Below are 16,782 nucleotides of genomic sequence, written 5' to 3' on the forward strand. Positions count from 1 at the left end.
TGCAGCATTCAGAATAAATGTTGTAAAATCCTTTAGCAAGGTAGATCTATCAGATCTTGTTACTCCTAACAGGGTAAGCTATCAGAAATAGCTAAAATGTAGCTCTAACCAAGCACTCTTTATTATTGCAGTAGTGAAGTTGTGGGTGCCATCCCCACCGCAATTTTTCTCTCTAACCAAGAGTTTCTGCATAACCAAAATATATGTGTTATGGAGTGAATCATTTATGATTGTTATCTATCTGTTTTAACTTTAGTTTATGTTACTGCACTATTTTGTTTATGCATAACAGTAAAGTTATTATTCAAGAAAAGTTTTGAAGTACTGATTCACCCCTCCCCTCTCAGTACATTAGCTTTCCATATTGGGCCTAACAATGCCAGGGGTAGAAATGAATCTAATAATGTATCATTTGTCCATCTCTCTTGGAGATAAACCTATCAAACATGAATTAAGGAAAATGAATCCACATGTGGCATTATTGGTCAAAGCAGAGTTGAAGAAGTTATTAGATGTCAGATTCATCAAACCTATAGACTATGTCGAATGGATCTCAAACATTGTACCAATTTCTAAACCTAACAAAAGCATCAGAATCTGTATAGAGTTTAGGGATGTCAACAAAGCATGTTCGAAAGATGACTTTCTTTTGCCAAGCATCAACATTATTGTTGACCTAACAGCAGGGCATGCTATTCTATCCCTCATGGATGGTTTCTCTAGCTACAACTACATCAAGATAGCTCCAGAGGATCAAGATAAAACTACATTCACTTATCCATGGAGAACATATTGTTGTAACGTCATGCCTTTTGACTTGAAAAATGTTGATGCAACTTATCAAAGGGTCATGAAAATAATCTTCCATGACATGATGCATACTTTCATGGAGGATTATGTAGATGACTTGCTATCCAAATCATTCACAAGAGCAAAACACCTAGAAATCCTAGATAAGATCTTTCAAAGAATGGAACAATTCAATGTCAGATTAAACCCTAAGAAGTGTGTTTTCGAAGTCACATCTGGAAAACTCTTTGGTTACATAGTATCAAAAAAAGGCATCAAGGTGGATCCAACAAAGGTACAGGCTATCATGGAGATACCACCTCCTAAGAATATTAGCCAACTCAAATCTCTGCAAGGTCGGCTACAATCCATCAGATGATTCATTTCTCAATTAGCAGACAAATATCTTCCATTCACACATCTACTACATAAAAATGTTCTTTTTAGATGGGAAGACAAATGTGCAGAATCATTCCACCAGCTCAAACAATACATGATGAATCCACCAGTTTTGGTGCCACCAATAGCAGGAAATCTACTCATCCTCTATATATCAGCAATAGAAGTATCATTGGGGGCACTTCTAGCACAAGAAGATCCAACAGACAAAGAAAGTGCTATCTATTAAATTAGCAATACTTTGAACAAATACGAACACAATTATACATTCATCGAAAAGGCTTTCTTAGCAGTGGTGTTTTCCTCTCAAAATTTCTGACACTATATGCTAGCCCACACAATAAAGCTAGTAGCAAAAATTAATCCTCTTAAGTATCTACTCAACAAATCTACTCTCGCAAGAAGTTTAGCTAAATGGGTCATGATCCTCACTGATTTCGACATTTAATAAACAGAACGACGAGATATCAAAGGACAAGCAATTGCAGATCAACTAGCAGAAGCACCACTCCTAGACCACCACCCACTATAGGTGGAATTTCCAGATATGGATGTTCTCACTATCACACCCAAGCAATGGACCCTAAACTTCGATGGATTTTATACACAACATGGATTGGGTGTCAGCATCCTGTTTGTCACTCTAGAAGGGCACACAATTCCAATCTTACCGACTAATGTTTCCATGCACCAACAACATTGTCGAATATGAAGCCCTAGTAACATGAATCAAATTTGTTATAGAATGGATAATCATAGAATTGATAGTCTATGGGGATTCTCAATTAGTTATCAATCAGATCAATGATGACTATCAGACAAAAGATGATAAGCTAATGCCTTACAAGAGAATTGTGGATGATTTCAAAAAGTACTTTGTGGACATCAACTTTGAGAAAATTTTGAGATTGGAAAACAAAGTTGCCGATGCAATGGCCACTATCGCATTGCTTCTACAAATTCCAGATAAACAGAATCATTACGAATTCCTAGTGTAGGAATTGTTTTTCCCAACCTATGATAATTTTGCATCCCAAGTCATATGTGCCCTAACTAGTTCAAATTCCCCTCTATACAGGAAGATCTATGATTATCTCAAAAACATTGCACTCTCATCCAACCTATCTCGTAACCAAAAATGAAGCTTCATCTGACGAACCAGCCGCTATACCTTAACTACTGACACATTTTACCGCCAAGGTCTAGATGGTACTCTTCTTCAATGCCTTGATCATAACGAATCTAACTTTGCCTTATAGGAGCTTCACGAAGGTATTTGTGGTACACATTCAAGTGGTCCTACTCTTCCCAAGAAACTTCTGAGAATGGGATATTATTGGCCAACAATGGAAAGAGAGTCCTATCAATTTTCTAGGAAATGTCCTAAGTGCAAAATTCATGGTAACCTCATACATGCGCTAGTATAGGAATTGCAACCATTCACCACATCTTGGCCTTTCTGTCAATGGGGACTCAATCTAGTGGGAAATAATCATCCTTCCTCATCAAATGGACACAATTTCATCATCACAACTACCGTGTACTTCACCAAGTGGATCGAAGCAGTCCCAATGACCACCGTGACTGGAAAGATCTCATCATTCATCCTCAACTTTCTCATTTGCAGATATGGCATCCCTAGTTCCATCATCACAAATAATGGATGTCCTTTCAAGAATCGGGATGTACAAGAGCTATGTGAGTGATTCAATATCCAACATCACTTTTCCACACCGTACTATCCTCAAGGGAATGGCCAATCAAAAGAATCAAACAAAAGAAATCTTGAAAATCCTCAAGAAAACAATAAATGATGTTGGCAAAGACTGGCATGTGCAAATCAATCCAGCACTTTGGGTATATAGTACTAGTATCCAGACACCTACAGAGGCTACACCATATTGATTGGTGTATGGTCTAGAAGCAATTCTTCCTCTTGAGGTAGAAATCCCATCTCTCCAAGTATCTTTGAAAGGCCTCATCCCAGATGAGGAATATCGGGTGAATAGGTTGTAGGAACTAGAGCTTCTTGATGAGAGACGACAACGTGCCTATGACCATCTCAAGGCATATCAATAAAGAATGTGTAGAAGCTATAACCATAAGGTCATTCGTAGGGCTTTTAAAGTTGGTGATCTTTTCCTAAAGGAGAATCCCCACAATTAACAAGACTGATAGAAGAAGGGAAAGTTTGATCCCAACTAGTTGGGACCATTTGCCATCATAGTTGCCTATGGATTAGGGGCCTATCAACTATCAACATCAGAAGGGGGCATGCTCGACGATCCTACCAATAGCATTCTTCTGAAGAAATTCTACACTTGAGTCGTCCAATGCACGGATCAAGCAAAAAAGCGAAAAAAAAAAAAATCTATCAAAATCGTCACTATGGTGAAAACCTGGCAAACAAGTGCCTTTGTGACTTAAAAAAAAAAATTAAAAGCAAGAAAAAAAATAAAAAATGAAAATCAAATCAAAAAGTGCAATAAAACAAGTGGTGAAAACCTGGCAACAAGCGCTACTTGTGATAAGCAGCTCCTCCATCTATAAGTGTGTGTACATATCTTGGCACCATCTGATCTAGGCCAATGGCCATCAAAGAACACTTTGTTATGCAACACCTATCTCGGACATACTTAGCGTAGTCACTATCCTTGCTTATCTAAACAGTTATCTCCATCATATCCTACCATGGCTTGGTAATCAGTTGTACATATCCATATTGAGTAGTATCTAAAGTGGGGGCAAAATACTGACCTTGCTAGGGGAATCTCACCTTTGAGTTTTAGCATTAGATCAAACGTGCATTAAGAAAAAAAAAAGGATCATGGCAATCAACGAGGAACATATCAACATAAGAGCAAAAACATCAAGGCTCTTTGAACTGATTACAGATAAACAAAGATCATAATTGCAAGATGTTTTATGTGACAAAAATACATTTCAAATAGCATGCATGTTTACTTGTGGTTTTGATCTTTTTCTTATCATATCCCCTGAGCACCTCCAGGATGTCTCACGACTAGAGAAGCAAGGAAGGAACGTGATGTTTTCTTTGTCTACTATATGTGAGTGCTCAGCCTTTTACCATGCAAATTTGTCCTATGAAGCAATCAGGTGGCATATTGCTAAGGACATTTCAGATTTGCATTGGCCTAAGGTTAACTCTTGTTTGATCTTGTTTGTTTAAGCAATCAACACTCAGGAAGTCTTGGTTCAATTATACCTCGACGCTTGTGCTACCTTGCAATATCAAAATCTATGTAAGTTATACTCAGGTCATTATGGTTTAATTATACCACAATGCTTGTATCAAGTTTCAACATATCAAGGCCTGATGATGAAAACAAAGGAAACACTGATAGTTTGATCCAAACAAATGGCAACATTTGGGAATGAAAATTCATTTTAATCTTGCTTTAGTTGCATTATCATTGTATATCATATCAAGCATTAGCTTCATTATCATGTTAATGTGTACATATTAGATTGCATTTAGTAGCATATCATTTTAATCATTGCATTTAGTGGCATATCATTGTATTTAGTCACATCATCATATTTCATCATTAGATCCATCACATGCATATCTATCACATCATCATGGAATCTTTCTTCAGCTTCATTTCTTCATCATTTATCCAATTGTCATTTATCATGTCTTTTAAAGGATCTATCTTTCTTGAAACTAGACGTTTTGATGATGTCTTATACAAGATATACGGTTTCTGAAACTAGACGTTTTGATCATCTTTGTCTTATTTAGGAGGTGTCATTCCTGAAACCAGACTTGATGTCAATCTTATCGATTCTATCAATCCCATCAATCTTATCAATCCAATCAAACCCATACATGTCATCAATCTATTCACTATTCTATCTTTCATATAACATTCTTCTTCTTTCAAGAAATCATTCATGCCCTTAAGGAATGAACAATCTCTCGAGGGGGCATCATCATATCAGTTTCATATCGACATTGGTTCTATCATCAAATTTCATATCGACACAATTTTCATATCTAGGGCATCATATCGACATTTTAGATAAGCAACATCATATCAAAAAAAAAAATTGACAACAAATCAAGCATTTTTCTTTGAATCAACATGTGGTCACACGTTACTTCAAAAGGGGACAAAATGTAGACACCTAAAACTTGCAGAACTAATTAAATGAATTTATGTTTGTTTAATTACCCTAATCCGCCTATTCACTAAACTAAGGTTTAATCGATATCCCTTTTCTTCTAATCAACCATTAATCAAATTAAATATTAAATTAATTCCCCCTTTCCTCTATCTAAGTCATTTTAATTAAATTCAACATTTAATTAAATATCTCCTTTTAGCCATTTTAATTAAATTCAACATTTAATTAAATATCCCCTTCTAGCCATTTTAATTAAATTCAATAGTTAATTAAATATCCCCTTCTAGCCATTTTAATCAAATTCAACATTTAATTAAAATCTCCTTTCTATTTTAATTAAATTTAACATTTAATTAAAATCCCCTTTCCAATTTAACTAAATTTACATTTAACTAAAAACCCCTATTTCCCTCACCCCACTTGCATTTTACAACATATGCAAGTTGCATCTCCTTTTGGCTAAAAAAACATCTTTTATTTTATCTAAAAAATCCTAGTTTCCTCCACCCACTTGCATTTTCTTACAAATGCAAGTTTACCACAATTTTAAATAAATAAATTATTTATTTGAAATCCTATTTATCTGCACCCACTTGAAACCTTTAACGGCTCCCATCAAAGTCTTCAAGCCTTTAATGGCTTCCTTCTAGATTATTCTCAAACCTTTAATGGTTTCCCTTAAAGTTTTCTTAAGCCTTTAATGGTTTCCCTCAAAGTCTTCAAGCATTTAATGCTTTATCCCCCTTTTTCTCATTTAAATAAATTAAGATTTATTTAAATAAAATCTAAAATTCACATTCACATTTAAATAAATTAATATTTATTTAAATATCTATCCAAATGCTAGTTGCATTCATTTTAGTTGAAATAAATCTTTTGATTTTAATTAAAAATTCCTATTTCTCCCACTTGCATTCTCTTACATTTTCCATTAACTTCCTAAGCATTCTTCTAGAACCTCTCAAAACCCACTTAATTAGTCTAATTCTCCTATCATGGTCACATCCCTAAATTTTGGGGAAGTCACTTCTAATTTTGGAAGAAAGTTTTCTAAATGCATTTAAAGTTTTATCTTTTCAACAAGCTAACTTTGTTGAGTTCCCCAAATTTGTAGGACTCTCACAAAAATCTTAAAGGTTATCTAACTACCAACAAGATAACCTACAAGGTCTCCAAAGAGCTTTTAATGCTCTTACAAAACTTCACATTTTCAACACATTGAGCTTTACACAAGATTTTGTTCATTGGATAAAAGTTGTATTCCATGAATTTTTCCACATGGGATTAGCCATTAAGTCTTCTAAATAATTTAATGCCTCCTCCCTCTCCTCTCTAGCAATCTCATGGTGACACTTGTCAACATGGGATTGGGTTGAAAATATCACATGGATTGATAACTTTCAATCTTGACCCTCCTTAAGCCAATTCAATCTTAGCCATCCAATTCTCTAATTCTTCTATAAATAGAGCCCATTTCTCCTTCAATTCATATCTCAATCTTGTGCATCTAAATTATAGTCATTTTGCAGGTTAAGGAGCTCATCTTGTCATCTTCAAGCATTCAAGCTATCTTCAAGCATCCAAGCCATTTAGCATTAGCATTAGCATTTTAGCTTCATTTTAGCATATCATCAGAGTTAATTGCATATCATCTCATAGTATTTTATACTCGTCTAGTTTAATTTACTCATCTAGCATCATCTAATATTCAATTTGGAATACATTTAACATCTTAATCATCTAGTCTTGCATCTTGCATCCTATCTTCATCCATCATCTCATCTTAGCTAAGATCTTAGTTGCATCCATTTTGATCTTAGCACATCACTAAAATCTCGTTCTCTAGGTTGTCATCTAAGAGATCAAGTGCTCTTCCAAGTGAGGGCCACCTTGAATCTTAAAGATCTTTAGAGATAGAGGACAATGAGGCAATTTTAGGAGTTTTAAATCCACTAACTTGTGTATGATTTCTAACTCTAATGCAATGCTTCATTGGTGTGTTTGAAGTTTTTTTCTTTTTGCAGGTTGAAGACCACATTTTTGGCATACACATTATATATTTTATATAATAGTTTATAAAATTTTGAGTAATGCAAATGCTACCCATAAAGCCAAACTAGAGAATGCATATTGGTTGCCTATGTCAAATTGATGAAATCGTTACATTTTTCAATCCCTTTACCCTTTCAAAAAAATATTTTTTTTAGAATGTTCAATCTTATAATAATTAATTTTGATTATTTATTTTTTCTTCAAAGCGAAACAAAAGGCATCTATGAATATTTTAGCTGCTTCAAAAAAAATACAATTGACAAGTAAAAAGTATGAACTCCATAGAAACTAGTATTTTTCCCAGACTTTTTTTATTATATGGATCATCCAGGTATATAAGAGAATATCATACCCATGTTCTTTGAAAAAAAATATCACTACACTCATAGATTTTGTAAAAATTACTAATCCATGACTCACAACTCCTCTAATAACATGTAAGATTGGGTTAAAAATTCCCACCTATAATGCAAATCAATAAAGGAAAAAAAATATAAATAAAAAATAATAATAATAAAATCTATTCTACTCAAAAAATTTAAAACTTACAATGAGCATGAGATTTATATTACAAAGAGAAGCCATTGGTTATAGAGGCCAAGGTGAGACTTAAGATACAATAATATTATGACAAGTGTTACCATTCTATGAGGTGGGACAATATGTGAAAACTCACAACAACTTAGTATCATTAAACCCCAACAAACTTATCACTAAGTAAACATTATATAGTGTAAAGAGGACCTAAGGGGATAAATAGCTAAGAAATGAACCGTCTAGATAAAGTACCTTTTTACACTAACATTAACGCTAAATATCATCAAATAACATTTTTTATAAATACTTCCTACACTTAGATCGATAGTGGGGAAAAATTAATTCTAGGGTGAATGAAAGATTCCTTAGCAAGGATAGTCCTTTTGAAGGTGAATAGGGCTCTTGAATTTTTCTACATAACTTGTGTGTGCATTTTTTTCCTATATACTTATTTTCTATTCAAATATCACCTCATATTTTTTCTTCTTTCCTTTTCTTTTATGATTTTGAATTTTGACTTTAAGAGCGTTAGATGACCTAGTAATCCCATATTACTAAGAAGATGTGAATATTTAGTACCAAGTATTAGGAAATATGATAAGGGATTAGATGAAACCAAATGGGTACCTACTCACTTTTCAAACTCCCATTACTAAGGAGAGTTGAGGAGACTTCCCTTGTCTTTTAAGTATCTATAAGCCAAGTTACCTAATGAGGATAAAACTAAGAAATTATAGTGACTGAGACGAGGATCAATTTAAATCTCAATACTAATGTATTCATATTGTTAGGAAAATAATAGGAATTCATCCATAATTTTATGATTAGGAAGTCTTATGACCTACAAGAGACCACTCATATATTAGTAACCTATGACTCTAACGAAGATGTTTTGTCCCCTTTGGCATGTGTTGGCATCAATGTCAAAATAATAAGACAAAGAGGTGATCTCTCTTTATGGTATACTTGATTGGTTTTATTCTTATAGCACAAGCGATGACTTGGTGTGACAAATATTTATGATCATATGTTTACAACGTTGTATATCTACAAGGGAATTATATTCTTGAGAAACTTGTTTACATATTGATCAATTCATTATTATATGAAATAGGTTTATATGACACTCAAAATTAAAGTTCAAAAGACTTTGAACATATAACATTTCCTAGTGGCACCTAAAGGTTAAAATGGTAACACTTCTTAAAGACTTTGAAATGTTAAATGGTTGTTATAAGGTTTGGTCACTTTATATGACAAGGCCTTGGGAGTATATTGTGCTTGAAGTTAATGGTAAATGATCCCATCAAAATGTATGGGACATTGTTTGTTATCGGCATTTTATGTGGGCACGAAGCATATGACATAAACATATCCAAGTGTAACTTGAAACTCATTTCTCTTATTTCATTTTGCGAAGAAACCCTCGAGCTAAGGCACGGGTTTTAGCTTGAAGGAAGTATAGAGGCACATGGTCTGAGGTGGCAACTCAGTTTTTCAATGACGGGAAGATTCATAACAGGTGTATCTTCTCCATTATTCTCGTTCTTGTTTCAAAATCTGAAAAGAAAAGTTTATCTTTCTATTTTTTCTATCGGATTTTGTTATTCATTCATAATAATGTGTTTTATATGTAGTACCATTCTTGTTAACTATCTCAAACTCTGGTATAGATTTCAGTTTTTCAGTAAGTTAAGGGTTTGTGTTTTTGTTAAGACTGTTGTGAAAAGTGTTTAATTTTCCTAAAGAAAATGTCATTTTATCTTTCTTAGTCTGAAATTGTGTTAACAAGAAATATGTGATTTAGTTTTACTGAAACCCTTGTACAAGTTTCTTTCTTTACAGATAAAGATTACAAGTCTTTGTTTAGAAACTTGTGTAAACCCTTGTTAGGGTATGGAGTAAGATAATTTTATTTTGGGTTTTGTAATTGCAATATGAAACTTTATGGGTTTCCTTATCTGTGGTAAAGTTATATATATCCATATGGGTTTGTGTATTCTATGATGAGGGTTTAGATTCTATAACCCAACTTATGAGTAGTTTTTGCATACCCCTGTTTATTATTGAGTTATCATGTATTTTTGTAGAAAATATATATATTTGAAACCTTATGGTTCAACCTTTGTGTTATATGATTAATTTTCTATTATTACTCTTGTTAGAGTCTTGAATAACAAATTCTCTGTCATTTGTTAAGACATTGACACTCTGTTATTTAAAAGGCAGATGTGTGATAATGACAGTTGTTTTTCAGTTCAAATAGTTTGAACATTATATATGTATTGTGAAGGTTTTCAGATCTATGTGGTCGATTAAAAATACAAATCTTTTTGTTGTCCATTACTTTGCAAAGAAGTACAAAGAACATTTGCAGTATATTGTGAATAAATTTGACTACACTATATTACTGTGTATATTTCTCATGTGCACAATGGTATATTATATGTGAATGATCTGGTTCACTATATTATATTATAGTGTATATTTGCATATGCACAATGATGTATTGTATGTGAATCATTTGTACTATTGCTTCTAAATCTCAATTTGATATGAGATTAGAAGATGTTGAGAAAAGAAACAAAGATGAAACTAGTGAGGCATGGTAAAATCTATCAGTGAGATAGTATAGTCAATGAGACATAAGATTAGCCAGTGAGGCACTGTAAACAGAAAAGTATTCAGATTAAGCCAGTGAGGCATTTACGAGTGGTTTTTATTCCCCAAGAGGGTTTTCCACTCATGAAATTCCTTGTGTTAAATTTCATGGTTGTATGATATATTTGTCATATTCATTTTAATTGTTTGCTTCTATGGTTATTCAAGTAAATAAAAAATAAGCCATTTGAGGTGTTTAATTTTATAGCACATTGCTAGAACACTAATTCACCCCCTCACCCCCTCTCTTAGTGTTCTTTGTACTCCAACAAGATGAGAATCATAAATGAGCAACCAACTACACACAAAAGGATGAGATGAATAAAATTGGAATGTTCAAAGTGGGTTGTTTTGTCAGATTAATTAGAATTAAATTAAAAATTAAAAATTAAAAAAAAATATATGTTTCTTAAAGCTTCATGAAGTTACTTTTCAACATAAACTAAAATACCCATAAACATTTAATAATTTATTCAAATATCTATGCAATTCAATTAACAAAAAAAAATTAAAATTTCTTCTATAAATTATATTTGATTTTAATAAATGAAATATGTTGCTAAAAAAAAATTTTAAAAAGACTCTCTAAAATATGTGATAACATTACAAATATCACACATTGGCAACACTTAAAGACTCCAAACTAAGAATTAACAATGACCACATCTAAATCTGATTTAAAATAATATAATAAAAAATAGTATCATCCAAATCAATATGTTATAGTTTCACACACTCAATATCGAAATCGAAATGCAATCTAAATTGTGCACTTATTCACCTGTAACCTACAACAATTACAATCACACACTAAATAACTAAACTATCATGGGAATATTTGAAGATTCAATACAATATCCTTGAATTAAATCTTTGAATAGAATGAGTTTCATCCTCTTATTAAAATCCACAATAGATCCTAAAAATCTAATTTATCATGGGTCTCTGGTATTAAATATTAAATAAATAATTTGCAATCCCCTTCTTTCACCCATAGAAAATGTTGGAATGAATAATTAATCCATGAAATTTAATTAATAAAAAATGGGTCATTACAAGAATACAATTCATATGGGATTTGCTTTTTTTAAATGTAGCATTTCTTGGGGTTGAAGGCATTGACAATTCACCTATCTCCTCACCTTCTATAGTGTATAAGAAGAAGCTATCATTAACATTATTCTATTTAATAATGTATGAGGCTTTCTTGTAGATATGTATATGTATTGGTATGTGTGTGTGTGTTTGTGTATTTTTTAACTATTAAGTTTATTTGAAAATTCAAACCTTTCATTTTCTTATGTACTCCTAATCCCTTGTAAATTGTTAGAATTCTCAAAGTTTACGTGGGATGTGAGATTTTTCCTTTTGAGGGAAAATAAAAGTGATGTTCAATTTTTCATTCTCTTGAAAATCTAAATAAATAGAATAATTTTCATATTGTTCAAGTAATTTTAGGATCATCAAATTTTGTTGTTCTAAATATGGTATTCATCACTCCTTTTCATTGAAATTATTTGTCACTCATTTCATCTTTGTCTACAAAATTTTTAATCATTTCAATCTAGAATTGGGTATTCCTCAATCATCATTTTTTCCATTGAAACTATATGGTGAAGGTTCATATGTAGATATCTCGTTCATTGTTGATTTCAATTTCTTCTACTTGTAAATGCAATAAAATGAGGGACAAAGGGTGGTCAAAAGAGATTTTTGAAGTGAAACAAGTGGATATGACATTTGTATGCTAATTAAATTCTACTTTATTTTGAGTAGTAACATCTTTAAATTTATGAAAAAAGGGTTAAAGGCCAAAAAGATAAAGTAAATTATAAAACCACTTGCATACTCAATTTATTTTAATGTAGCCATTAAATATTACAAAGTACTAAATACTTTCTTTGAAGAATCCCACCACCAAAGAAACCTCTACACACACTAATTTGTTGATACTAGAGTTTCATCATATCCACAACTTTCTTCCAAGCAGGGCAAGAAGAGATTCTTGCCATGTATTCACATACATTTTTGGAGGTTATAACTTCTCCCTCACTAGCTAGACAAATTTTAGTAGAATTTTGATAAGATTGAAATAGATGTTTGAAATTACCTACAAATAAATAGAGGAGAAAATTAAAATGATTTCTCAAAAGATAAATAAAATAATATTATTTTAATTTATTTCCCTCTAAAATAAGCCCCCATAAAGAATTTTTAAAACCTCCACTTGATCATTAACTAGCTTTAGGCAACAAAGAATGTTCTTCTTCCACCCACTTCAACTAGTTATGAATAATTATGATATGCTCCTCCAAATAACTAATTTAATAACTCCTAAATTAGATAAATAAATAAAATATAATTTTTAGAACTTCCCACCAAAATTGCTTTTTAAAATTTTTATTATAAGTTTTACCTAATTCTTTACTAAATATAGGAAATAATTTCCTTATGCAAGCTATTAAAATAATAAGGTGTCACATGATCTTAAAAGTTGTTAATTGCCTCATGAGGAATCTAACACCTTATTTTAGGTAATAATAATAATAATAATAATAATAATAATAATAATAATAATAATAATAATAATAATAATAATAATAATAATAATAAAAAATAAAAAATAAAAAATAAAAAAAATTAACAAATTTAATATTTAGTTGACCTCCATTAATCTTAAAGATATAGTTCATCATGGGTCCAATATTATATATTAAATAAAATATTTCACAATTATTTTATATAGAAAATGTTGGAATGAATAATTTGTCTATAAAATTAAATTAATTAAGAATGAGACATAACAAGAATGTAATTCATGTGATCTTTCTTTCTTCTTTTTTTTAAGCATTTCTTAAAGTGGAAGGCATTGAAAATTTCACAAATCTTCTCACCTTTCATAATATATAAAATAAAAGTATCATTGACATTGTCTTATAAACAATAAATGAAATTTTTATATATATAACTATTTAAGCTTCTCTTTCTAAATATTAAGTTCCAAACTTCTATTGGTTGGAAGTCTCCCAATTCTAAATAATTTTGTTGAAATTGCTCAACACTCACTTCATCATTGTCTAGAAGATTTTCGATCATTTCAATCTAGAATTGGGCTATTTCTCAATCATCATTTTGTCTATTGGAACTACTTGGTCATGGTTCATGTGTAGATACCTCATTCTTCACTGATTTCAATATCTTTTACTTGTAAAAGCAATCAAAAGGAGGACAAATGGTGGTCAAAGGAGATATTTTAAGCGAAACAAATGCATATGCCTTATGCAATTTTCAGATTCGTATGCTAATTGGATTCCTACTTTATCTTGAGTAGCAACATCTCAAGATTTAAGGGAAAAAAACTAAACACCAAAAAGCTCGAGGCCATCAAGCAGCCAAGCATATTCGATTTATTTAATGCTGCAGTTAAAACCTACAAAGTACTAAATACTTTCTTTGAAGAAACCCAACACCAAAGAAACCTAAACACACGAATTTGATGATATTAGAGTTTCATCGCCTCTGCAACTTTCTTCCAAGCAGGGCGAGAAGAGATGTCTTCCCACCATGTCTTCACATGCACTCTGGAGGTTACAACTTCTCCCTGTCCAGCTAGATTCACAAGGGCGTGGATATATGATAGATGTTGAAGATCAGCCAAGCTAAAGAAAGACCCGGCTAAGTACTTGCTCTTTGAAAGTCTTTCTTCATAAATGTCCAGCACGTTACTCAACTTTTTAAGGCTGCTATCCACTACTGCTTGGTCTGTCTTTCCTCCAATCATGGGGACGATCAGGATCTGAAACACCACTTCAGAGCAGGGAGCAGTAAATGATTGTGATTCCACATGAGACCATTGCTCTACCATGGCTTGCTCTCCTATTGTACTTCCCAACAGATTGGTCCCTTGCCCCTCGTACTTCTTTGCTAGATATTTGACAATGGCTCTCGACTCTGCCCAAAAGCAATTGCATGTCAGTTACATATTAGCAAAATTCAGGATACCTCCATTCTTCATGAAGTAGGTAGAATTCTCTGAGTTAAGATTTGATGATTATACAAGGTAAATGCAAAGAGATTCTAGAGTGGACTTTTAAATTCAAAATTATAGTTCAGATAACTTTGTGATAAGTCATTTAAAATCATATTAATAAATGGATTTTATCAATATGCAGTGTAATTTTAGATAAGATACTTAAACAGATTAAAACTGAAAATATGCTATTTAAATATATTTGTGAACAGTTTACTGAAATAGTTAAATCTAGTGGCATTGGCTTTACCGAATAAGGTGAGATCTCCATCTTGAATGACAGGAACTTGTCCAAATGGCTGCAACACCATCAAAAGATCAGTTAAAATAGCAAAGTGCAGTCCTAAGATTCGTTTGCCAATATATGGAATTTATTCTAATTTTCAGAACATAAAAAATAAAACAAGGACACCCACATAGCGCTTAATCACCAGATCTACAAACTCATTGCTCAAACAAATCTATTATCATAAAATAGAAAATTTAAGCAGGAAATGATATAATTGAGAAATTACAACCTAATTTGTATTGTGCTTAATTAGCGGCACAGATTTTGTTATAAACTAAATTCGATATTTGGCATGTGATAGATTCTACAAGATGATATTTAAGCTTGTCACTTTCAAGCTGGTGCTAAACAGAAGATTTTCTATTTGTAAAAAGTGGTCAATGAAGATGGTACCTCATATCTGCTGTAAAATGGTATTGTTAGTGACAATATTGAAATAATAATAAAACACCCACAAAGCATACAAGAAAATATTTCTAATCTACTTATACATCGATCAGATTCAAGAGATAAATCATAGAAGAGGGTGTTCTGAAATGGTATTCTCAGCAATGATATCAAAGCAAAACATCCACAAATCACATAAGAAAATACTTATAATCTATTTTAATAACTAAGAGAAGATCCAAAAGATAAAATATAGAAGAATTAAATGTAAAACAAAATGGCAAAGGCCGTATAGAACTTGTACCCTAAAGTGAAATGGATTGGTTTTACTTACATTGAGAGCCAGAAAGGGAGGTTGCTTGTGAGCGCCCTTAGAGAGATCTACAATGACAAACTCATACTCCAAGTCCTTCTCATTTAAACAAGCACGCACCATTGCAGTTGCAGTGGACAACTGATAGCCATGAACTTTGATCATAGCCATTGCAGTTGCTGAAACACGCGATGATAACAACTCCATGAGCTCGGTGAACAATTTTTATAGGTAAACAATCTCTCTGACAAATTCCTTTCCTTACATAAACTAATATAAATCTTTAATGAATGATATCGTTGACTTAAAGTGATGATGTGCATCTAATAAAATTTCAATGCGTTTGGCTCAAGAAAAGGATTTGAAACAATTAAAAATACTGTTACGTCATGCCTCACGCAAGAAAGGATTTCTTAATGATTATAGAGGATTTTTAAACGCTTTTGGATAAAGGATTTGAAATAAATAACAATACTATACCGTCATCCCTACGTAAGAAAGGATTTCTATCAGATTTGGTCAATGAGTCTGAGTAAGGAAGGATTTTGTTAGGGTTCAGAGCTCCCTAAAGCATTTGGACTTCAGACTGTTTTGAGCTGATTGCATTTATTTATTTATTTATTTTTTTGTTGTTTTTTTGGATGGTTTGTCTTGTTTTTTGGATGGTTTGTCTTGTGTCTATGTGTTGGTTTTCAATCCATTTCTGAGGTGTTCTCACTTTGTTATTCGGCTTTATTGTCATCTGATTGTTGTCACTAAAGTGTATAGGATAAACATTCAAGGAGGTTTATCACAAACTTACCACCTTCATGAATCAAAGAAATCTATAATACCAATAAAACATAAAATTATTAAGATTAATAGACAAAAAATTCAAACCACATAATTATGAAGTAGTTAGAGAAATTGCAATGAATGGGTAAAAACATTAGATGCACATTTGATCAAACAATTTGCAATACTATTACATTCTCTAGAAATATGAATAAAAGAAACAAATGAAAGTCTTATGGAAGGGGAAGATTCTACTTCACAAAAGATGTCAACCTTTAAGGAGACTCGTGAAACCTCTTATTATTCATAACAGAGACCAAAATCATGGACTCTATCTTATAGATTACCTTCTTCTAACCCGACTCATATGATCTCTCCAAAGCCATCAGGATAGTTTGG

General features: G+C 32.0%; 1 protein-coding gene across 1 annotated transcript; it reads right to left on the reverse strand.

The window, feature by feature from the left end:
- Positions 1–14,058: 14,058 nt before the first annotated feature.
- On the reverse strand, positions 14,059–15,783 carry LOC131027883 (glutathione S-transferase 3). Its single transcript, XM_057957985.1, has 3 exons — positions 15,631–15,783; positions 14,871–14,919; positions 14,059–14,541 (listed from the first exon to the last, which is right to left on the reverse strand). Exons 1-3 carry the CDS (start codon positions 15,778–15,780, stop codon positions 14,093–14,095), a joined length of 648 nt encoding a protein of 215 aa, XP_057813968.1. The 5' UTR covers positions 15,781–15,783; the 3' UTR covers positions 14,059–14,092.
- Between the last annotated feature and the right edge of the window lie 999 nt (positions 15,784–16,782).

Source organism: Cryptomeria japonica, chromosome 3 (assembly GCF_030272615.1).
Source record: "Cryptomeria japonica chromosome 3, Sugi_1.0, whole genome shotgun sequence".
In the NCBI taxonomy this organism is placed as follows: domain Eukaryota; kingdom Viridiplantae; phylum Streptophyta; class Pinopsida; order Cupressales; family Cupressaceae; genus Cryptomeria; species Cryptomeria japonica.

Excerpts from the sequence above, each read along its gene's own strand:
- LOC131027883 (XM_057957985.1), bottom strand. The coding sequence starts at position 15,780 with ATGGCTATGATCAAAGTTCATGGCTATCAGTTGTCCACTGCAACTGCA. Across the intron at positions 14,920-15,630 it reads CTCCCTTTCTGGCTCTCAAT|CCATTTGGACAAGTTCCTGT; the intron begins GTAAGTAAAACC and ends ATGGTGTTGCAG. Across the intron at positions 14,542-14,870 it reads TGGAGATCTCACCTTATTCG|AGTCGAGAGCCATTGTCAAA; the intron begins GTAAAGCCAATG and ends GCTTTTGGGCAG.